Genomic DNA, 25,111 nt, shown 5'->3' on the forward strand with positions numbered 1-25,111 from the left:
ATCGTCTTTAATTCTCATCATCTTTCAGTAGACAATGAATACAAACAGTATGATCTCCTAAATTTAATCTGGATTTCCAAACCTTCTATTCATCTCTCAACCGTCCACTTGACTCTGAGTAATTAGCTCAGAAAAAGATGATATAATGATATATATCACTTTTAACTCATTTGTTTTCTAGGCCACAGGACAGAAAAACATTCTCCACTGTCTCTTATTCTGCCTTTGCAAAGGCACTCAGGGTGTTCTTTCCGTGAGGAATGCCTTTCCATCTGGCCTCCATTAAGACATTTAGGTCACTTTATCACAGGTCTAGAAGACATCTTAACCTAATCTCAACCCTGCTCTCTGCTCAGAAACTCTTCCACAAAGCCTGACATAATCTTACCCAACATACTAATCATGTGTTACCTTTCCCTCAAATTCCTGCTCCAACATTTTCTCCTGAGGGCAGCGTTTCTTGATGCCTCACAGGAGAACAAATCACTCCTTCTGTTTCCTCTGTTACATGCTCTCGCCACCCTGGGTGGCACTTCCGTGCCACTTCTCCTTTAGAGTGTGACCGCTTTGAGGACAGGGACCAGATGTCGCCCGTTTCCCCTCCACGATCCTGCACCTGCACAGTGTATAGCTCACAGGGAGGGTGGTAAGTGTCTCATGAATGGCCTCCTTGGCATCTCTGTAAAGCCTGTGTACTTCATCATTCATTCTAACCCTTTCTTATAAACTTCTTTCTCCTTCTGCTTGAAAGTTCTTTGAAGGTAGAAATTATTTCTTCTTTAGTGAAGAAGAAGAAACTAGAAGACGGAGTTTCCAGATTGACAGAGCATGAGGTAGCACGCCACATTTTCTTTTTATTCATTTATTTTTTTGGCTGCGTTGGGTCTTCGTTGCTGTGCGCATGCTTTTCTCTAGTTGCGACGAGCGGGGGCTACTCTTCGTTGTGGTGCACAGGCTTCTCATTGTGGTGGCTTCTCTTGTTGCGGAGCATGGGCTCTAGGCATGCAGGCTTCAGTAGTTGTGGCACGCAGGCTCAATAGTTGTGGCTCACGGGCTTAGTTGCTCCACGGCATGTGGGACCTTCCTGGACCAGGGCTCGAACCCGTGTCCCCTGCATTGGCAGGCGGATTCTTAACCACTGCGCCACCAGGGAAGTCCTAGCACACCATATTTTCAATGTGTGAGAGGGATGCTAAAGTGAAGTGGTACTCACAAATGAGAAGAAACACCACATCCATGTTCCAAATAAATGCTAAAATATACTATTTCTTCAATTTTGTTAATAACTCCCTCTCAACATACTGGCTGAAACCAGGAAATATTTAGGCTCTCCCAACCTACCAACCTAAGGACCATGCCACAGAGTTTCTCAAACAGCATCTCCTATTGACTTACACATGGATTTGGACAATTGTCTTGGAAAATCCCATAGACAAATATAACAGGAAGAAGTTCTATTTAAGAAAACAACTCCAAGCTAACTGAGTTTAAAGTTTTCTTATTCACATGGGATTAAGGTTTCTTGGCAACTCCAAAGTAAACAGCCACATGGGAATTGAAGCTGGGTTTTTGTTTTTGTTTTTCTCTCTCTCTCTCTCTCTCTCTCTCTCTCAAAAAAGTAATTGATGGAAAACTCAAGAAAGAAAACTGAGAAGGAAACACAGAAGCCTCTATATTTGCCTGTAGTTGGTTTCATCTCTGGCTAAATTCCTTCATTCCCAATCGTCATCACTTTAACTATTAAGAAGCAGAAAATTTGAATGACTGAATGATAATCTAGAATGACAAGAGTACTAACGGTAATAAATGCTAAGGAAGGAAAGACATACTTATACACTTATCCTAAATCATTTTGATTTCACCAAGGGGGGGAAAAAATGGTAATGAAATCTATTTTTTCACCTCTTAAAGTGACAAAAGGCAGCTCCTTTCAAGAAGGAACTTGCCTCCAAAGAAATAAAAACCTGCAAAAGAACTAGTTTGGGACAATCCACAACTGCTGAACATACAAAATAAGAGAGTAACATTCAGGATATTTAATAATTTAATTCAAGGATCATGTTACTTAAAGAGGCAAAGAGTAACGAAGTGTTCTCCCTAACCACTACTAAGAAAAACAGAAAATGTTGTATGCTGTACTAACCCCTCCTCACGTTGACTGACTACAAACTTCCCACAAAAAGCATAACACTGACTAAAACAATATATTAGTGCCAATGTGCAAGGAGAAGGAGGAAATCCTAAAACGTACAATAAAAGCCCACAGCTAAATCTTTTTGGAAAATAAGGCCAGCACAAGCTTTTTCCACTGAAGATATTAACAGCAATTATGACCTTATGATTCCTTGAATAATGCTGGCAACTGACGAGCAAAAAGAAACACACCCTGAATAAGAATACTATTCATATACACACACACACACACACACACACAACATATATATATGTATATATACAAACACATACATATATACACACATATATATGAATTTTATTCAGAAAGAGTGTTAATCATATACTGGTATGGTATATTTTCATGTTTTACAATACACTGTGGTATATGTTGCAGAACATGAAAATATACTATACCACTATATGATGAACATTCTCTCTGAATAGAACTCATATATATATATATATATATATATATATATATATATATATATATATATATATATATATATATATGCTGCTGTATATATATTTTAATGACCCGTTTGGGGAGAATGTCTTACGTCTTATCTAGGGAGCACTGCTCCTTTAACGATATAACTTAATTTGAGATACTCATCGAGGGGTTAAACTATACTACACACAGACACCAAAGTTTCTCAAGCATATCAAGAGAAGGGAAGAAGTTTGCAAAAGCACCTACTGAGCCAAACTTGAGAAGCACCACAAACTGTTCCAGCTCCCCCAAGAGGCATTGCTCACTTCTGGCATATCTGCTTCCCTATCACTCGCTCTATCACTCGCTCTCTCACGCGCTCTCGCCCGCTCTCTCGCTCTCTCTTGCTCTCGTTCTCTCGCTCTCGTTCTCTCGCTCTCTCGCGCGCTCTCTCGCTCTCTTTTTTTTTTTTGATTGTTGTTGTTCCATGTTCCCTTCTGTGGATGGGTTTCTTCTGCTGACTCACAGCTGCTTCTCCCTGTGACCCCAGCATTTTCCCGTGGCCCACACGGTCACCCCTGGCTTCTCCCCGACCCCACCCGACACCACGACCTTTCCCTCCGCGTCCCTACTACCACTCTAGGTCTTAGTTTCCCCAATTTGTTAGAGACAAGTCTCGCTCAGTGAGTTTTCAGAGCCAGTCACACAGGTCGTGGCCAGTGTCTACAGAAGGTTCCTCATTGGGTCTGGTGCCACATCTAGGCCTGTCAGCTGTGGCTGGAAGAGCAGGGAAACAGGTGATGCAAAACACACCTGGCTCCTCTCCTTTTTTCATGGGAGGGTATGTGGAAAGGCAGGCATATAATCACATAAATGACAAAGTCCATAAGTTTAAAGGTGTTATTCAGAGACAAAAGGTAAGAGTTGAATTAGCCAAAGTACAAATTCTAAAGCAATCTGTTTTGTCTAAATAAAATGAAAAATTTTAAACGCCATCAAGCAAAAGGCTGTTCTTTAAAAAACAGCAAGAGTTCCTAAATTGAAGAAAGTATTGATTCATGAGATGACAATAAGTCACTATTATAACTCTCCTGGAAAAAATAAAATAGTGAAATATCAGACCAACCAACCTTAATATGATTTGGAAATCTGTTTAAACAAAATATAAAGGACTACAAAATCCATACCATTTATTTTACTGTACTAATTTGCTTCAGCCCTTTGGCTGTCCCTCTAATGTACCACAATGACTCTAATTCAGAGTCCTACTCAGCAAAACTTACAGCTTTAGACAGAATTTTTCTCACTATAGGAGCACAGTCCACCCAAGAGGGCATGATAATCAGCGATTTACAGAAAATGATTTATATTTTATGAACAACAGTCAAAGTCAGAAAAGCACTCTGCAGGTCCTGGCTGCCACAAACTAGGTCTCTGACCCTGGAAAAAAAAAAAAATCAATCCAAGACTATTCAGATCCTTGTCTAGAAGAAAAGGACATCACCACCACACCCAATTTTTACATGTACTAATTCTTCTGTAAACCCATTTTAAAGCAGTAAAGCTTAAAGCTCTTTACTAAATGTCACAGCATTCACTGGAGTCACACTAAAAGTCACTGCACTGGCCCCATCATTTTATTATGGGCTGTCAGGCTGTGGTTGAGTCCTTTTCCCAGGTAACCTTGTGAAGTCCATAATGAAGAAAGAAAATCACGCAGGAGTTCTGACTACACAGTCCCAGAACCAGGTGAACTCTTTCAAAGGGATGCTTCCCACACTTTCATGTTCTGGCCACCTTCACTGCCACATGGTCTCCAGGCCAAATGTCAGGTCGAGTTTAGAGTGACAGAGCCTGTGAGCTATCTATAAGTGGGCTTGAACCTGCCAGTCAGGATTCTAGCAACCTTAATGTATATTATACACCTAGTAATGACAGTTGGAGCCAAACATTCCTCTTCAGTTGGATGAAGAATGGCCCAAAAAAAAAGCCAATTCTTCACATCTGTGACCAACTGACAGTGCCTGAAAATTATATAATCTTTAGCTGCTTCTGGATCACATCCCTATCATGGATATCACGGTCTCACTATAGCCGTACTCGTCAGGCTATACCCAAAATACGGTACCCAGATATTGTTGCCACCTGTAAAATCTTGCTCCTGAAAGTGAATAGAATGGTAAGGGATCTGAAAATTGAGTTATATGATAAATAAAATCTAAATACCTTTAGTCTGAAGAAAAGAAGACATACAGATTTTATTTTAAAAAAATCTTCAAAAAAATTTTTATACCTCCAAATGGCAAAACAAGGAGATCACATGGATGAAAAGAAAGGGGGAAATTTTCTGAAAATCAGCACTGACTAAAAATGCTCTGCCTTGTATATACATCTGAGACCTGTACTGTCTTTAAACCTGTTGTAGAAGATACAGAAGGAACTTCCGTACGTCATGGGTGGCAGAAACAAATGACCTTTTACACTTCTTTCAACAAAATACTTTATGTTCTACAAATTGGCAATAATTTATGCATTCATGGGCAACCTCAGCCTACTTTAGCCATTACGGTCTGTTTCTCTCCATGAGGTGGTGGTGATGATTAATCTTGGTTTTAAAAATAATAGGGGTTCACTGCATAATAAGTATAGAGAAAGAATACAAATCAACCATAATCTCATCACTGAGACAGACACTTAACATTCTGGAATAATTTCTGCCCTAGTAATGTTTACATGATTTTTTAAGGCCTACATAGTAATCCAATCATAAACTCAATGTGATTTTCCACATGATCCAATGGTTTGAGTTTGGGTTCAAGAGACATTTAAACCAGTAATGACTAAACTTTCATAGGGTATTCATTTAAATTAACTATTATTATTCACTTTAAAAAATCATAATAGCAATTAGGGTATATTCACTGCCATCAAACACACAGTTTAAAGGAACCCCAATGACATCCCCTACCTCCATGGAGGCAGAAAGAGGAATAAAACAGCAAATGTGGTTTTCATAAAGCAGTTGTGTGAAATGACTGCCGAAAGAAAAGCCAAGTACCTGATATGATGACAGAACTCAACAGGTGACTGTACAACATGCTCGAGAATATGGGCTTGACACCCATATTCAAGTCAACACAAAGACAGAACTTAGAAAAGAAAAAGAGAGAATGAGCAAATCACTTAAGACAGTCTTTTTCTTAATCTTTTCTCACTAACGCTTATCTGCTCGACTCTGATGGAAGACACAGAACAAATCAGAAGATATAAAAACAGGACAGATTCTTACCCTTAACAACTTTCTGAAAGATGACCATATGAGAAAAGAATCTAAAAAAGAGCAGATATATGTATCTGTATAACTGATTCACTTTGCTGTACAGTAGAAACTAACACAACACTGTAAATCAACTATACTCCAATAAAAATTAATTTTTAGGGCTTCCCTGGTGGCGCAGTGGTTGAGAGTCCGCCTGCCGATGCGGAGGACACGGGTTCGTACCCCGGTCCGGGAAGATCCCACATGCCGCGAAGCAGCTGGGCCCGTGAGCCATGGCCGCTGAGCCTGCGCGTCCGGAGCCTGTGCTCCGCAATGGAAGAGGCCACAACAGTGAGAGGCCCGCGTACCACAAAAAAAAAAAAAATTAATTTTTAAAAATAAATATAATTAAGAAATGACCAGAATAACCTGTTTGGGGGGTTGTCCATTTTTTCTAAGTCTTGTATGTGCCAGTTACCCCTATTTAGCCAGCTGTAGGAGAAAACAGCGATCACAGACTCTCTCAATGAAACTTATGCTCAAGTCCATAACGCTGTCATCAGAAATAAGAACTCAGGGTCCCTAAATGTTGGCTTTAAGGCCTAACTGTCCATTCGTGATGACATCCAGTGGTGACAACATTTAAGTCTGGAGTCAAAATCAACACTCATTCTGCAGCCTCCTCAGCCCATCTTCAGAACTGTGACATCAAATACTCTTCACTGTAATATACACGTCCTTTTGGAATGTCTGAATTGTGAACCACGTGAATATATTACCTACTGAAACACATACTGAGATTAAAACCTTAAATATCCTAATTTCATTCAAATCAAATTTGATTTTAAATGTTTAAGCATAAAGACTCAGTGCTAGAGAAAGTATATCATGGGCTATAATGAAGTGAATTCACTTTTAAATAATTAAATCAAAACTTATTTCTATGACCAGAGGACTATGATCCATTCAACCTATACAAAATCATGGTCAGTGGAGGAAGTAGAAGCAATTATACTTAGAGATTTCTGCCTCCCACCTCCAATAAAAAGATTCAAGTGGTCCCCATCTAAGACCAACTAATGCACTCATTTTGAGGTACAAAGGGAGACAGATATTCCTCCAAGCAATTTACCCCAGAAGACAACACTTGCTACCTTCCAGTCTCAAAATGACAAAAGAAATCTATTTGCCTAACAAGATGAGCTTGAGGGTAATAAAAATATACCACATAAACCATCAAACAGTTTCTTATTTATATTAGTCTTAGTGATAAGCCCTTCTGAAAAACCAGTTTAAAGGTCACTTTTCTAAACCGAAATATTTTAAGGGTATAAAATATCCCTACTTTAAAATATGGGATGTGTACTTTGTGGTGAAACGATGTATATAACCCAATGTAATGGAAAACTTGGCTTTCATCAATTATGATGCTGAATGGATTTTCCCTTCTTCAGCCATTGGGATTCGAGATTCCTGAAGCATTTTGCTTTGATGAATCACATTTGTAATACAATCACTTTACTCATCCCCACCTAATACACTGTAACACATTTTCCCCTCCAAGATCTCGCCATAGTCATTTCACAAGAGAAATAAAAAAAGTAGTCATTTCACAAGAGAAAGAGAAAAAGAAGTGATTAAAGGAAACAGGACAGACAGTGAGTAAGCCATGAACAACTGGCCAAAGAACTGTAAAACTCCTGGCAGATCATTTCCATGTGTTTCAATTAAGGTTCCATGAGAAGTGGACAAAGAACTAGAGAGAACAGCAATAGTTGTATCCATTCCCTCCTTTTGTAAATATAGTTAGAGCCAAAGAATAAAAAGTACAATTACTGGAGAACTTGCAAATTTCAACATAGAAAAACATTTGGGATGTATCCAATAAAAAGAGTCTAATTTGTAATCTCATCAGCCAATCAGAGAATATTAAAAAGCACTTTACATTGTTAATATACATAGAAAAAAGGACTAAGGGTGTATAAATAGTAGTTCTCCTTCAAAGGTGAGATGACTAAGTAGATTTTTTTTCTTTCTTGCATGTTAATTGTGTATTTGTTATAGACAACTTAAAAATGACTTGCTATAAGGAAAGAAAACGATTTAGTACAAATGACTAGGAAGTTAAAATCCATAGATCAAATTGAGTATCAAAACATGATAACAATTCTACCAAATTTTTCTAATTATAGTAAATGTTCTACAAACTTTATTTCCTCCATTAAAAGGTATTAGTAGTTGAATTGTGTCCCCCAGAATTCGTATGTTGAAATCCTAACCACCAGTACCTCAAATGCGACCTTATTTGGAAACGGGGTCACTGCAGATGTAATTAGAGACATGAAATCATTAGAGTGAGCCCTAATCCAATAGGACTGGTGTCCTTATAAAAAGAGGATGTTTGGACACAGCAAGACACACACAAGGAGAACACCATGTGAAGAAGGCAGAGACGGGGACAATGCTTCTACAAGCCACGAACACCAAAGATGGCAAGCAAACCTCCAGGAGCCAGGAGAGGGGCGTGGACCAGATACTCTCCCGCAGCCCTAGGAAAGAACCAACCCTGTCCACACCTTGATCCTGGACTTCCAGCCTCCAGAAAGGTGAGACAACCCATTTTTTAGTGTGGAAGCCACTCAATTTGTGGTACAAATTTTTAGAGCAGCCCCAAAAGATAATACAAAACGTTTCAAAGGCTTAACACACAGAGATATTACCCTCCGACCACATTCATTTTTCCTTAATCTGTCTTTTGATAAAGAGCGCCTGCAAAATCAGTATTTCCTCCAGATGCTCCTCCTCCCACCCCTATGACTGCAGTTACATAAGGCTTCATCATACAGGAGTTTTCTCCAGGAGAACGTGAGAACAACTGACACATGCCAGACCCAGACCCGACCTGCCTTAAGACCACGGCACACTTCCTCCTTCTCGCCAGCTCCCATCTGGCCATGGTGATGACCCAGTTTTAACCATACAGATGAGATTGTGCCTTAGGGAACAGCAGGTCTCTGTCTTAGAAGGAATCTGGGTCTCTCACTGACAGCATGGGACAATGCCACCCACCAAGCGGGAATATTCTCCTTAGAATGTTACATGAAAGTAAAATAAAGAACTGCTCTTTTTTTTTCCTTTTTGTTATTGTTCCATTAAAAACTTTACAAAAGATGTACATACTTACTTAAAAATTGTACTATGTGGAAAGGACAAAATAAAAAGGTGTGATCTCTGTTGATGGTTTTATTTATCTGAAATGTGTACCATTTCAGACCTAAATTTTATCTTGTTTTTATATGTATTTTGCAAAACAGAAATCATACTATTTACATGTTTGCTTTTTGATTCAGCAATACATTGCAAGTATCTTTCTGTGTCAATGGGTAAAGATTTACTTAGTTTTTTTTTAAACATTGCATATAATTTCATGATGTGAATACACCAAAATTTATTCAACCATTCCCCTATTTTCGAATTTTTAAGATGCTTCTAATTGTAAAGAACTGTTCTTTAAGGCACGATATTGTTGGCGTTATCTGCTGTAACAGGTTAGTCTTTTACCCTAATAGAATATCAGTGGAAATAAAACATTTTAAACACATACAGTAAAACAGTATACAGAAAACCAAGGAGATCTCCGAAACAAACACTAAGTGTGACACCTGGGAGAAGTCTAAGCGTACAGTAAACTGAACAACTGCAAATCATAGCTCCAAATTTGAGACAATACATTTGATGATCCCAGTAGTGATTTTACATATATTTTGATGGTCCAAAAAAACCAAAGTAACATATACAAGTCTCATCCTCCCCTTCCAATCCTCTCCTTAGGGAGAGGCAGTATGAATCCGGGAGGTATCCTTCCAGACTTAGATATTTTTAAAGTCAGGATAGTCAAATTTTAAACTCAGCTCAAAGAGAGATTCTAATTTTGGTTTGTGATACACACTCCAGAGTAAAAAACCAAAATATCTTCTAATAATAAGCATATAGAACCTTCATATTTGCATTTCCCTGGGAGAAGAAAAGCATTTTTTCGAACATCCTAATGACCAGCAATGTGGTTTATTTTCTGTTCCCAAATGTTTCCCCAAATGCCATTAATTTTAATGGAAGATGTGTGACTAGAAGAAAGTTCCTGGAGGAGAATTCAATACTTCTCTGCTCCTTCATTCTACTGGAGACAGACCATAATGTCTACTTCTGTCTGGTCAAAACACTGAAAATTACTTTTCTGAAATTTGGGATGCTTGCCTCTTAGTAAGCTGCAGGGTTTTTTCCAGGGTAAGTATCCAAATCTTATATTGACACTTGTCAATCAGGAAGATACTTTATTGAACAAAAGAAGAAAATGAGGAGATTAAAAAGTACTCCATTTAGTCAGAGACTTCATTAACCTGTGACCAAGAATGTAATCTATGATTCCAACTCACAGTTTGCGGGATGCACACATGTTCCTGGATTCAAACATGTGTTTCCATTTAAACTGCTGGAATGTATATATGGCTCTGCAAAGAGTGATAAATATTAGAAAATCTTCTAAGAATGAAGGTCCTTTATGACCACATACTCTGTGTTTCGATTCAGGTTTTAAAATGTCTGAGTCACACAAAGCTGAACAGGCTGCTTTTTACATCTCTTTGCAAGTTAAAGAAGGACTCAGAAACAGAAAAAAAAGAAACAAAAATCCTTCCATAGATTGCATCTATTTGTGCCACCACAGCCAACCCAAGGCAAATCTGCAATTTCTGCTATTTGTCTTCTCTTTTCTTCCCCTTGTGGCAAGCCTGCCCCAGCTAAAAGCAGAGTATTCTGAATTGCCCAAGTATTGAGTACAAGTGGGACATGAACCAACGTCAGACAATGCCAAGGAAGGCGGATTCAGACATAGTACATGAACTTCAACAGCATGAGCCTAAAGAGCAGGGGTGGAAAACTGTGGTCTGGTACATTCTATTTGGTCAGCACAGCACTTTTAAATTTTTAAAATTTAAATCCCTTTAAGAAAGGCCGCCCAAACAAAGAAGGTACCTCATCATATAGGATAGTACACCTCACCTTGCACTATGAACTCTCCGATGTCATATGCCAGCCAAATGTTTGAAGTATGAATGCTGCGTGAATTCTTCTACATCTGAGCCTTTTTCCATTCTGTTTCTTCACCTAGAATGCCCTTCCCACCCACCCAAGTCTACCTCCACTTGGCTAATTTCTCCTCTTCTAAAGACCTCAACAAGTCCTTTTGAATCTCCTCAAGTCCCAGTCAAGTGCTTAATCCTGTACGGCCCAGACTTTCCTGCTATTTATGCGGCTTTATCATCCAACACCAGACTAAGTCCTTTAGGGCAGGACTACGCCTTGCTCATTTTGGTCTTTCCAGTGCGTTGCACAACACAGCAGGTGGTAAACAAATATTTTCAGAATGAAGAAATGGCAATGCCAGTATCAGCTCTGAAAATATTCGCTTTCAATATCCTTGGAAGAGAATGCAGATGAATGATGAAGTTGACCAAAAAAAAAAAAAAAAATGCAGATCACACAGAAGGCAAGAGAATGAGGAGGACTGTAAAAGCCATATCCGGTCACACAGGTGTTCTCCAAAAGTTTGATGACCCTCTACAGTGATATTTAACCTCATCCGTAGTTGCTGCTGTATTTCACTCTGGGACAAACTGTGTTATTTCTTCCTACACACATGCCTTCTGGAAACCAACAACAAACACACAAATAAAGTCAACTGAACAAAAGAAAGAAGAAGGGGGACTCGAGTCAATTTCTTTGAAAAGACAGACATCTTCCCTTACATAAAACACTTATTTTCAAATAGAGCTAACCAGAATTCATCAACTGCTCTCCACACTATCTCAAATCATTTTCCATCCGTTCTTATTTCCCTCTATGACTGGCCAGGCTGGCTTCACTGAAGGTCAGAACTTACGGAGGGCAGCCGGGGACAGAATGGACTTGGTTACCAGTTGTGAGCAAGTGGTCTAAATGGTACATCTTTTGTCAATTTTATTACCTCGCCCATGGTCAGGCTTACCAGAAATGAAGAAGCTGTGAGGGACTCCTTCTCTCCAGCCCCCTAGGTCAGGTATGTGTTTGGGGAAGGAGGAAACAGGCGGTAAAGAAGATAATCTGGGCAGCAGATCTGGCAGCCCTCACTGCCTCCTTGCCTCCAAGGGAAAACTTCATTAAATTTGCCTAGAAGGAGCCGCCTTTGAATGGTTACGTCCCAAACAGCCTACCACCCTTCCCTTGCCCCAAGCATCTCCAGCTATCTTATCAAAACCTACTCTCCTTCCTATGGAAGGGGCGCTTTCAGGGGCTTCTAGTGTAGCTGCTGAGACAGGTACATTTCTCCTTAATTATTGCCAAGGCAGGAGTAAAAAGTGACTTACCTTCTGAAAAAAGTCTTCCCCACTTTTGCCTTTTCCTTCAGCAGCAGCTGTAAATAAAAATGTATACATTTAAAATAGTTTCATTTTTCAATCTATGTATTCAAAAAACTCTCGAGTATCAGGTATGAGAATATAAAGGTAAACAAGGTACCAGCCTTGCTCCCCCAAAGCTCAGTGCCTGTCGGTAGGCCTCATCTGTAATGCAAAATGGATACAGAACAAAATACTAATCCATCAATCAGACATCTTTAGATAACTTCACACTCCATTTTCTTGTCTGAAAGCCTCACAAGTCTCTATTTTCACACATAGATGAAAGTAATCTTGTTTTCTCATAGTCAAGGAACTACATACATGAACAAATGCAACTACCAGTAGAATCAGCTATAGTGCTGTGAGCACCTCCTGTCTGTAATCAGTCCCAGGTGTGAGGTTGCCTTTTCAAGTGATGGCTCATCTGACAAGGCCTACTCAGAGCAATTTCAGTTTTATGCTTTGCAATGACTGTATAATCTACTTGGATTTCAGCTGGCATCACACACTACACTTTAACTCACTTCTTTATTCACATTTACAAAGAGAGAGACAAAACAACAAAGGAGTTAAAAAGTCATGGTGAAGGTCCCAGATGACAAAATTTCACCTGAGATTAATGTGAAGGTCATTGCATTTGAACAATCGTTTTCATATCTGAATGGTAGCCTATAAATAAAGGACAAGCCCAGTTCTTTACGTGCAAAAGTTTTACGGTTCTGTGAACATTTTCTTTTTAATCTGTGGAGAGACAGGAACAAAGAGCTAAGGGTATCTTGCTTGCAAAAGCATCAAATTGCACCTTTCAGAAGGCAAACACCAGGTCTCAGATTCAGGCACAGGGTGGAAGAGTTCCCTCCCTGCCCAGGACAGAGAAACAAGCAGGATCAAGAACTTCTGGAAAATGAAACCCGGAAGACCGTGGTACCCCAAACACCTAGTGGGCGATACCGTCAACGGGCCTACCTGTAGGTGCACGAGTGTGTGTGTGTGTGTGGTGTGTGTGTGTGTAACAAGGGCACTTGCTAAAATTATTAAAGACCCAGTAAGTGTGGCAGACATTCCATTAAGTAGAGAATTCAGAATTCAAAGAAATCCTCTCTGCCCTCAAAAAGTAGTAAGTATTAACATCTAAATTCTTTTGTCACCAACTTTAATTTCACAGTTAAATATAAGATATCTTCTATAATTTTGTAAAAACGTGTATTTTTATTGACATGTTTTCATTTAAAAAACAGAGCAGAGTACATGTTTCTGTGATTTCCAAAGAGAGTTTGGGGAAATGTATGAAAACAAGAGCTAGAAAGAAATAATAAATTAAAAACTGTATTCTAATATGTGGCAGCTAAACAGCCCCTCAAAGATGTCATGTTGGGCTTCCCTGGTGGCGCAGTGGTTGAGAATCTGCCTGCCAATGCAGGGGACACGGGTTCGAGCCCTGGTCTGGGAAGATCCCACAGGCCGCGGAGCAACTGGGCCCGTGAGCCACAATTACTGAACCTGCGCATCTGGAGCCTGTGCTCTGCAACAAGAGAGGCCGCGACAGTGAGAGGCCCGCGCACCGCAATGAAGAGTGGCCCCCACTAGCCGCAACTAGAGAAGGCCCTCGCACAGAAACGAAGACCCAACACATCCAAAATTAAATAAATAAATAAATTTATATTAAAAAAATAAATTAAAAAAAAAAGATGTCATGCTCTAATCCCTGGAACCTGTGAATATTTTACCTTACATATGCAGAAGGCATTTTGCCGGTGTGATTAAACTAAGGGTCTTGCGGTGGGAAGTGTATCCTGAATTATTCAGGTGGACCCACTGTAATCACAAGGGGCCCTTTTAAGAAGGGAGCGTGAAGGTCAGAGTCCAAGAAGGCAATGTGACAACAGAAGCAGAGGGAGAAAGAAGGACATGTGATGGCAAAAGGAGAGGGTCAGAGCAGAGAAAGATACAGAGATGCTACACTGCTGGCTTTGAAGGTGGACAAAGGGGTCACAAGCCAAGAAATATAGGCGCCCTCCAGAAGCTGGCAAAAGCAAGGAAATGGATTCTCCCCTACAGTCTTTGGGGGAAGTGCAGCCCTGCCAACACCTTGGTGTAGCCCAATGAAACACATTTCTGACTTCTGACCTCCAGAACAGTAAGATAATAAATTTATGTTGCTGTAAGCCACTATACTTGTGATTTGTTACAACAGCAAAAGGAAACGAACGCACAATTCCAATACCATTTTAACTTTACTCTTTGCACAATAACCACATCATCAACAGCATGAACTAAAGCACAGGAACCGATGTGAGCACTTGAGTCACACACTTCCACAAAGAGATTCTTTGTAGTTAACTCTACAACTTACGATTTTCACTCCAACTCAGAAATATACCAAAAGGAAAGCTTTTGAAAGAACATAAAAAGCAATTTTGAACAACAACAAAATAAGCAAAGCTCACTCTTTCTAAACAAACTGGCAAACTTGGTTGGTCCTAGCCAGAGGGGCCAGGAAGATAAAAGGTCGGCACCCTATAGCCTAATGACACAAATGCCTGGGGCACTTCAACTCAGCTACCTCTTGGGCTGGCTTTATCTCTAAAGCCAAAAATAGCTTCAAGGCACCCCTGCTCCATGACACAACTGCTTGGCAATGAAAATTGCATACTAGGGCACAAAGATTGGAAAAAAAAATTCTAGTGACATCGAGGGAACTCTTCTTTAAAAAGAAATTTTAGAATCAAAGGTATTTTCAAAGACCTATCAAGCAAGGCAGAAAAACACCCCTTTCACCCACAGGGAACCTCTTCACAAATTAAAATTCATCAGTTTAAATTTCATGATACAATTAACGTTTTATTACAGAAACTTCCTTTAGACACTTATTTTGCTCATGACAAACGCATTATGTCACAACCTTGAAATGCCCCTTCATGCCAAGTCCAGCTAAACAGACTTCATAGAATGGCCTTTCAATCCCTGGATGAACAAAATGGGGAGAACTTCCTTAGTTAGACCCAAATTATAATTATGTTCCCAGAAAAACATCTAAAACTTAACCGGAAACCTGTACCTTTAGCAACCTTATCATCTGAGGGGGAACAGGAGGGAGGGAGCCAGAGATGGCAGACTCGTTGACACCAAAAATCTCTGGCTCTTTTCATTCCAAATGTTTATGCACAAGAAACTCCAAACCTGAGCCTGATTTTCCCCTAAATCCTGAGACATGTCCATTTCCCAAGCCCACAAGGACCTGGTAAAAGCCTCTGGTGGGACTCTTGGGTAGCCACTGTCTCCAGTGCAAACCGTGGTGAGTCTGTCATCAGTCCTTGCTGGGAGCAGGCTTACCTCATTCCCAGGTTGCTGGGTCTCCTGCACAGCTTTTACTGACTCCACCCAAACAAAGCTACCAAGGCCACAGAAGCCAATCAAGGGAGAGCAACATTTCACCAGAAGTATTATCTGCCCTCCCCAAGAGGGATCCTTCTGAGCTCAAATTTGAGAGTTCCATTCTCAAACTTACTCTAAATTCCTCAGTATTAAAATATCAACTCCTCTTGAAGAAGTGAGAGACTGGGAGGGAGGAGGTTTGTGGAGTATTTCTTTCTCAGTATAAACTTAGGCATATAAGATGTTCATTCTACAGACCCAGAAAAGAAAGAGAAGTTCACTTTCATTCCACAAATATTTAAGTCCCATGCTGGTGACTCACAATAGGCAATATAGACCTTCATTCAACTTACAACCTTGGCCAATATATTCAAAGCCACCCAACGAGTGAGATCAAGACAGAATTAAAATTCGGTTCTAGAAACAACTTTCCCTAAGATCTTTCCACATTCACAACTCTATCCAAATTAAACGTATTAGAAATTTAATTTAGCTATTCTTATTCTGGAAAACGCACTAAAGAGCTAGTCATTTTACTCTTAACTCAACACTAGAGCTGGGTAGCTACTGTTACGACTAAAGAAGAAAGCGTGCTACCAGGGAGACCATCTGAGAGTTGGACTGCAAGAAAATATAGGAGGTATGGTAATTTCTTGACCCAATGGTTTTCTTTTTATTATGTTTGGAGGGGGAAACATCACCTGTGGAATGAGCCAACCCATACTTGATGTCATGGCGTTCCCTGACCTTTGAAGTCTGATTGTATTCTGTGGTAGAACAGTTCTATCGAGCCTTCATTCTTATACACTGATACGCCCTCATCTTTTTTACTCACAGTAACATAAACACACACATAACGATTTAGCAGGCTTTTTCTAACTGTCTTTACAATATGACTTCTGCCTGATGTTCCAAAAGTTAATTGTTTGATTGTAAAAACCCTGGATTATTCCTGCCAATGAAAGCAACTGTCTTTATTTTCATGACACAGAACTCCAGGAATAAATTACTTCAATACTACTGAAACATGGCTTCATGGACTGTGCAGGTAAAGCATTTGATATTTTAAGCTGAACAATTCATTTTTTATGTTTATTATAATTTCTCCAATGCTTTGCCCTATTTTATTTCATATTTTTGCTTCATAAGAAATATGGGATGGCAAAACCCACGGCCAATAAAAACAGCAAAAGTTGAAACAGGTGTAAACTATTACAGTCTCCCAAACGACAGGGAAAGTCTAGTTAATTACTGAATTAAAGATGGGGGGAAAAAGCTCGATTTTCAGTTCTTCGCAGGGCAAACAGAAACTTATTTAAATTCATTATGAAATGCTTTTCCATAACATCTGATGCTTTCTTTACACAGCCAAATCTAAAAACACAAGAGCTATGTATTTCATATTTAAAATATAGTATGGAATATCTTTAAACATTCCTTTGAAAAGCAATGGGTTTTTTCACCCTTGTGGAATTTAAGCAAGAAAAAAACCGAATTCAAATTACACAAACTAATTGAGAAATAATTCTTCAAATCTGCAAAGAGGCCATCTTGAACTTCAGTGTGGGGTGCAGCCGTTTTGCAAGAGGAACTCTGGTCTGAAGCGCTGGAGGCGAGGCCTCTGCACGTAGCACCCTGTGAGCAACTGAAACTAGACGAAGCACTGAGGAAAGAAAAAAGCTGCCCCCTGCCTCCCCAGGAGACCCGCCAAGACCAGCAGGTGCACAGGTGACTTGTGGCCAGCATTTTGGACAGCACAGGTCAGGAGAGCAGGAGAGGAACAGGAAGACTACCCAGGATTAAATTAGATGAAATGATTTTGAAGGAGAGTTAATAAAAAGAGAACTGGAGACTGCAGACAGCAGAAGCAAGAAGAACTACAATCCTGCAGCCTGTGGAACAAAAACCACATTCACAGAAAGATAGACAAGATGAAAAGGCAGAGGGCTACGCACCAGATGAAGGAACAAGATAAAACCCCAGAAAAACAACTAAATGAAGAGCAGATAGGCAACCTTCCAGAAAAAGAATTCAGAATAATGATAGTGAAGATGATCCAGGACCTCGGAAAAAGAATGGAGGCAAAGATTGAGAAGATGCAAGAAATGTTTAACAAAGACCTAGAAGAATTAAAGAACAAATAAACAGAGATGAACAATACAATAACTGAAATGAAAACTACACTAGAAGGAATCAATAGCAGAAAAACTGAGGCAGAAGAACATATAAGTGACCTGGAAGACACAATGGTGAAATTCACTGCTGCGGAACAGACTAAAGAAAAAAGAATGAAAAGAAATGAAGACAGCCTAAGAGACCTCTGGGACAACATTAAACACAACAACATTCGCACTATAGGGGTCCCAGAAGGAAACAGAGAGAGAAAGGACCACAGAAAATATTTGAAGAGATTATAGTCGAAAACTTCCCTAACATGGGAAAGGACATAGCCACCCAAGTCCAGGAAGCGCAGCGAGTCCCATACAAGATAAACCCAAGGAGAAACAAGTCGAGATACATAGTAAGCAAATTGGCAAATATTAAAGACAAAGAAAAATTATTGAAAGCAGCAAGGGAAAAACGGCAAACAACATACAAGGGAACTCCCATAAGGTTAACAGCTGACTTCTCAGCAGAAACTCTACAAGCCAGAAGGGAGTGGCATGATATATTTAAAGTGATGAAAGGGAAGAACCTACAACCAAGATTACTCTACCCGGCAAGGATCTCATTCAGATTCAATGGAGAAATCAAAAGCTTTACAGACAACCAAAAGCTAAAAGAATTCAGCACCACCAAACCAGCTCTACAACAAATGCTAAAGGAACTTCTCTAAGCGGGAAACACAAGAGAAGAAAAGGACCTACAAAAACAAACCTAAAAAAATTAAGAAAATGGTCACAGGAACATACATATCAATAATTACCTTAAACCTGAATGGATTAAATGCTCCAACCAAAAGACACAGGCTTGCTGAGTGGATACAAAAACAAGACCCACATATATGCTATCTACAAGAGACCCACTTCAGAGCCAGGGACACATACAGACTGAAAGTGAGGGGATGGAAAAAGATATTCCATGCAAATGGAAATCAAAAAAAAGCTGGAGTAGCTATACTCATATCCAATAAAATAGACTTTAAAATAAAGAATGTTACAAGAGACAAGGAAGGACACTACATAATGATCAAGGGATCAATCAAAGAAGAAGATATAACAATTATAAATATATATGCACCCAACATAGGAGCACCTCAATACGTAAGGCAACCGCTAACAGCTATAAAAGAGGAAATCGACAGTAACACAATAATAGTGGGGGACTTTAGCACCTCACTTACACCAATGGACAGATCACCCAAACAGAAAATTAATAAGGAAACACAAGCTTTAAATGACACAATAGACCAGAGAGATTTAATTGATATTTATATGACATTCCATCCAAAAAGAGCAGATTACACTTTCTTCTCAAGTGTGCACTGAACATTCTCCAGGAGAGATCACATCTTGGGTCACAAATCAAGCCTCAGTAAATTTAAGAAAACTGAAATCATATAAAGCATCTTTTCTGACCATAATGCTATAAGATTAGAAATGAATTACAGGGAAAAAAACGTAAAAAACACAAACTCACGGAGGCTAAACAATACGTTACTAAATAACCAAGAGAACACTGAAGAAATCAAGGAGGAAATCAAAATATACCTAGAGACAAATTACAATGCAAACACGATGATCCAAAACCTATGGGATGCAGAAAAAGCAGTTCTAAGAGGAAAGTTTACAGCTACACAAGCCTACCTCAAGAAACAAGAAAAATCTCAAATAAACAATCTAACCTTACACCTAAAGGAACTAGAGAAAGAAGAACAAACAAAACCCAAAGTTAGCAGAAGGAAAGAAATCATAAAGATCAGAGCAGAAATAAATGAAATAGAAACAAAGAAAACAATATCAAAGATCAATAAAACTAAAAGTTGGTTCTTTGAGAAGATAAACAAAATTGATAAACCATTAGCCAGACTCATCAAGAAAAAGAAGGAGAGGACTCAAATCAATAAAATTAGAAATGAAAAAGACGTTACAACAGACACCACAGAAATACAAAGCATCCTAAGAGACTGCTACAAGCAACTCTATGCCAATAAAATGGACAACCTGGAAGAAATGGACCAATTCTTAGAAAGGTATAACCTTCCAAAATGAACCAGAAAGAAACAGAAAATATGAACAGACCAATCACAAGTAATGAAATTGAAACTGTGATTAAAAATCTTCCAACAAACAAAAGTCCAGGACCAGATGGCTTCACAGGTGAATTCTATCAAACATTTAGAGAAGAGCTAACGTTAACCCATCCTTCTCAAACTCTTCCAAAAAACTGCAGAAAAGGAACACTCCCAAACTCATTCTATGAGGCCACCATCACCCTGATACCAAAACCAGACAAAGATACTACAAAAAAAAAATTACAGACCAATATCACTGATGAATATAGATGCAAATATCCTCAACAAAATACGAGCAAACAGAATCCAACAACACATTAAAAGGATCACACACCATGATCAAGTGGGATTTATCCCAGGGATGCAAGGATCCTTCAATATACGCAAATCAATCAATGTGATACACCATATTAACAAACTGAAGAAAAACCATATGATCTCAGTAGATGCAGAAAAAGCTTTTGACAAAATTCCACACCCATTTATGATAAAAACTCTCCAGAAAGTGGGCATAGAGGGAACCTACCTCAACATAATAAAGGCCATATATGACAAATCCACAGCAAACATCATTCTCAATGGTGAAAAACTGAAAGCATTTCCTCTAAGATCAGGAACGAGACAAGGATGTCCACTCTCACCACTATTATTCAACATAGTTTTGGAAGTCCTAACCACGGCAATCAGAGACGAAAAAGAAATAAAAGGAATACAAATTGGAAAAGAAGAAGGAAAACCGTCACTGTTTGCAGATGACATGATACTATACAAAAAGAATCCTAAAAATGCCACCAGAAAACTACTAGAGCTAATCAATGAATTTGGTAAAGTTTCAGGATACAAAATTAATGCCCAGAAATCTCTTGCATTCCTATACACTAATGATGACAAATCTGAAAGAGAAATTAAGGAAACACTCCCATTTACCATTGCAACAAAAAGAATAAAATACCTAGCAATAAACCTACCTAGGGAGACAAAAGACCTGTATGCAGAAAACTATAAGACACTGATGAAAGAAATTAAAGATGAAAGAAACAGTTGGAGAGATATACCATGTTCTTGGATTGGAAGAATCAATACTGTGAAAATGACTATACTACCCAAAGCAATCTACAGATTCAATGCAATCCCTATCAAATTACCAATGGCATTTTTTACAGAACTAGAACAAATCATCTTAAAATTTGTATGGAGACACAAAAGACCCCGAATAGCCAAAGCAGTCTTGAGGGAAAAAAACGGAGCGGGAGGAAACAGACTCCCTGACTTCAGACTATACTACAAAGCTACAGTCATCAAGATAATATGGTACTGGCACAAAAACATAAACATAGATCAATGGAACAAGATAGAAAGCCCAGAGATAAACCCACACACCTATGGTCAACTAATCTATGACAAAGGAGGCAAAGATATACAATGGAGAAAAGACAGTCTCTTCAATAAGTGGTGCTGGGAAAACTGGACAGCTACATGTAAAAGAATGAAATTAGAACACTCCCTAACACCATACACAAAAATAAACTCAAAATGGATGAGAGACCTAAATGTAAGACTGGACACTATAAAACTCTTAGAGGAAAACATAGGAAGAACACTCTATGACATAAATCACAGCAAGATCTTTTTTGATCCACCTCCTAGAGTAATGGAAATAAAAACAAAAATAAACAAATGGGACCTAATGAAACTTCAAAACTTTTGCACAGCAAAGGAAACCATAAACAAGACGAAAAGACAACCCTCAGAATGGGAGAAAATATTTGCAAACGAATCAACGGACAAAGGATTAATCTCTAAAATATGTAAACATTATTTATTTATTTGTTTGTTTGCTTGTTTTGTTTTTGGCTGCTTTGGGTCTTCATTGCTTTCTCATGCAGCTCAATATTAAAGAAACAAACAACCCAATCCAAAAATGGGCAGAAGACCTAAATAGACATTTCTCCAAAGAAGACATACAGATGGCCAAGAAGCACATGAAAAGCTGCTCAACATCACTAATTATTAGAGAAATGCAAATCAAAACTACAGTGAGGTATCACCTCACACCAGTTAGAATGGGCATCATCAGAAAATCTACAAACAACAAATGCTGGTGAGGGTGTGGAAAAAAGGGAACCCTCTTGCACTGTTGGTGGGAATGTAAATTGATACAGCCACTATGGAGAACAGTATGGAGGCTCCTTAAAAACTAAAAATAGAACTACCATAGGACCCAACAATCCCACTACTGGGCACATACCCAGAGAAAACCTTAATTCAAAAAGACACATGCACCCCAATGTTCATTTCAGCACTATTTACAATAGCCAGGTCATGGAAGCAACCTAAATGCCCATCAGCAGACAAATGGATAAAGAAGTTGTGGTACATATATACAATGGAATATTACTCAGCCATAAAAAGAACGAAATTGAGTCATTTGTTGAAATATGGATGGATCTAGAGACTGTCATACCAAGTGAGGTAAGTCAGAAAGAGAAAAACAAATATCGTATATTAACGCATGTATGTGGAACCTAGAAAAATGGTACAGATGAACCGGTTTGCAGGGCAGAAGTTGAGACACAGATGCAGAGAACAAAAGTATGGACACCAAGGGGGGAAAACCGCAGTGGGGTGGGGATAGTGGTGTGCTGAATTGGGCAATTGGGATTGACATGTATACACTGATATGTATAAAATTGATGACTAATAAGAACCTGCAGTATAAAAAAAGAAAAAACAAAAAAAAACAACTAATACTAAACTTTCTTTCGGTTATTTGTATGGAAATATGTTAATATAAATGTTTCAGACATTACACGAAATTTCTAAAAATCTTATATGTTCTGATATAATGTTATATATTTAAAGTAATAACTAGAATTATGACTTATATCTCACAAATAACTGAAAAAAAATAAAAATAAGAATCTAAAAAAAAAAAATCTGTGAAGATTCAGGGCATTCCTCCCTTTTTTTTCCCCACACAACCCAACTGTAGCACATTTGCAACTAAGAAGGTTGCTGCACCTTAAGTTCACCTGAAAGATAAATGTAACCACTTAGCTAGTCTGATTCTCCTGCAAAAATATTTTACTAACAACTTTTTAAAACATTCACTTATTGTATCGATGTAATCCATATGCTAAAAGAGCTTTACCATATATTTTATTTGTATATTACTGTTTTCAGAAAAGTTCCCTACAAGTCTACTGAAAGAAGAATCAGCAAAAGATGTAGAACGTGCAGTTTCTATATACTCCCAGAGAACTTGTGTTCAGCAATCATTATCTAACACTCTAGACTGGCATGCAAAGCTCTGAGAATTGATTGAAGAAATAGTGGACATTAAGTCAATTTATAAAGTTTTTTCAATTCTCAGTTAAAAACATTTAAATACTCTAGCCAACTGAAGAATATCTCCAAGTTTAAACTCCAGTAGTAAATAGTGTCATTTGAAGGTTGTATATCACAGTAAGTGGGAGGATGTTCAGACCTCACCATTCCTAAAACTCCCTACCTGCTTCCCAGAGTCAACTGAGAACAAAATCAAATTCACTCACCCTGAAAAAAAAAAAATCACGTATACCTACAGAGAAACATCAAGAAACAGACAAAAATTAAATTTATCTTAACAGTGGCTGGATACTTAAGGATGGTTTTCCTCATCTTCTTATTTTTTCTTTAAATACTGTTTTATTTTTGCAGTTAAAAAAATTCCCATGTTCAAAAATGCAATAAATTGTGTATATTTGAGGGGGCTATAAAACAAGACGTACAAAATGATCAATTCTGTATTGAAGTATCATGTGTGCATATACATATAATGTATATGCTAGGGGAAAAAAGACTTAAAGGATAAACACAAAATATTAACAAGTGTTATTTGAGTGGTTGGATTATTGGGTCATTTATGGCTTCCTCCTTTGCATTTTTCATTTATTTATTTATTTGTTTGTTTTGTTTTTGACTGCTTTGCGTCTTCGTTGCTTTCTCTAGTTGCAGCGAGTGGGGGCTACTCTTCGTTGCAGTGCACGGGCTTCTCACTGCGGTGGCTTCTCATTACAGAGCACAGGCTCTAGGTGCGTGGGCTTCAGTAGCTGGGGCACGCAGGCTCAGTAGTTGTGACTTGCGAGTTCTAGAGCACAGGCTCAGTAGTTGTGGCACACAGGCTTCAGTAGTTGTGGCACACGTGCTCAGTAGTTGTGGCTTGTGGGCTCTAGAGTGCAGGCTCAGTAGTCGTGGCGCACGGGCTTAGCTGCTCCGCGGCATGTAGGATCTTCCCGGACCACGGCTTGAACCTATATCGCCTGCATTGGCAGGCAGATGCTCAACCACTGCGCCACCAGCGAAGCCCTGCATTTTTCAGAATGCCTTTAAATAGTTTGAATAAATAGCTTTTAATAGCCTCCAATTAGGAAAAAAATCAGTTAAAATCATTTGAGGGCTTCCCTGGTGGCGCAGTGGTTGGGAGTCCGCCTGCCGATGCAGGGGACACGGGTTCGTGCCCCGGTCTGGGAAGATTCCACATGCCGCGGAGCGGCTGGGCCCGTGAGCCATGGCCGCTGAGCCTGTGCGAACAGAGCCTGTGCTCCGCAACGGAAGAGGCCACAACAGTGAGAGGCCCGCGAACCGCCAAAAAAAAAAAAGAAAAATCATTTGAAATACTTCTGCCTATTTGAGAATGAACCAAGTTTTTACCATTACTGGTTTGTCACTGCCTCATTTTCAGCCCACAGTGTAAGGCAATCTGGCAAAAGTCTAAAGGTCAAATGATGCAGACATAAGCTACCAAAGGAGACAAATCACTAATGTAATAGCAGAGACAGATAACAGTCCATAAAATCATGCCCAGTGTTGAACATCATACACCTTAATCAACCTAGCACTATCTAGATTGAAATTCTGATTATGTGCAACTAACTCTGAGTAGAGAAGTTTTAACAACTTAATGCCTAGAGTAAGAAATTTCACAGCTGATAGAGTTATGGATGTGGAGAGCAAACTTATGGTTACCAGGGGGTAGAGGGGCGGGGAGGGATAAATTGGAAGATTGCGATTGGCGTGTACACACTACTATATATAGAATGGATGGCTGATGGGGACCTACTACTGTATAGCACAGGGAACTCTACTTGGTGCCTTGTGATGGCCTATAGGGGGAAGGGGGGGAGTCTGGAAAGGGATGGATACTGTATATGTATATGTAT

General features: G+C 39.0%; 1 protein-coding gene across 1 annotated transcript in view; it reads right to left on the reverse strand.

The window, feature by feature from the left end:
• The window catches only part of BICC1 (BicC family RNA binding protein 1), a 300,909-nt gene that overhangs the window by 188,397 nt on the left and 87,401 nt on the right, over positions 1-25,111 (reverse strand). Inside the window, exon 2 of the mRNA XM_060034957.1 lies at positions 12,269-12,315. Coding sequence (XP_059890940.1) covers positions 12,269-12,315 — 47 coding nt within the window. The remainder of the gene's footprint in view (positions 1-12,268; positions 12,316-25,111) is intronic.

This window comes from Delphinus delphis, chromosome 16 (genome assembly GCF_949987515.2).
Source record: "Delphinus delphis chromosome 16, mDelDel1.2, whole genome shotgun sequence".
NCBI lineage: Eukaryota > Metazoa > Chordata > Mammalia > Artiodactyla > Delphinidae > Delphinus > Delphinus delphis.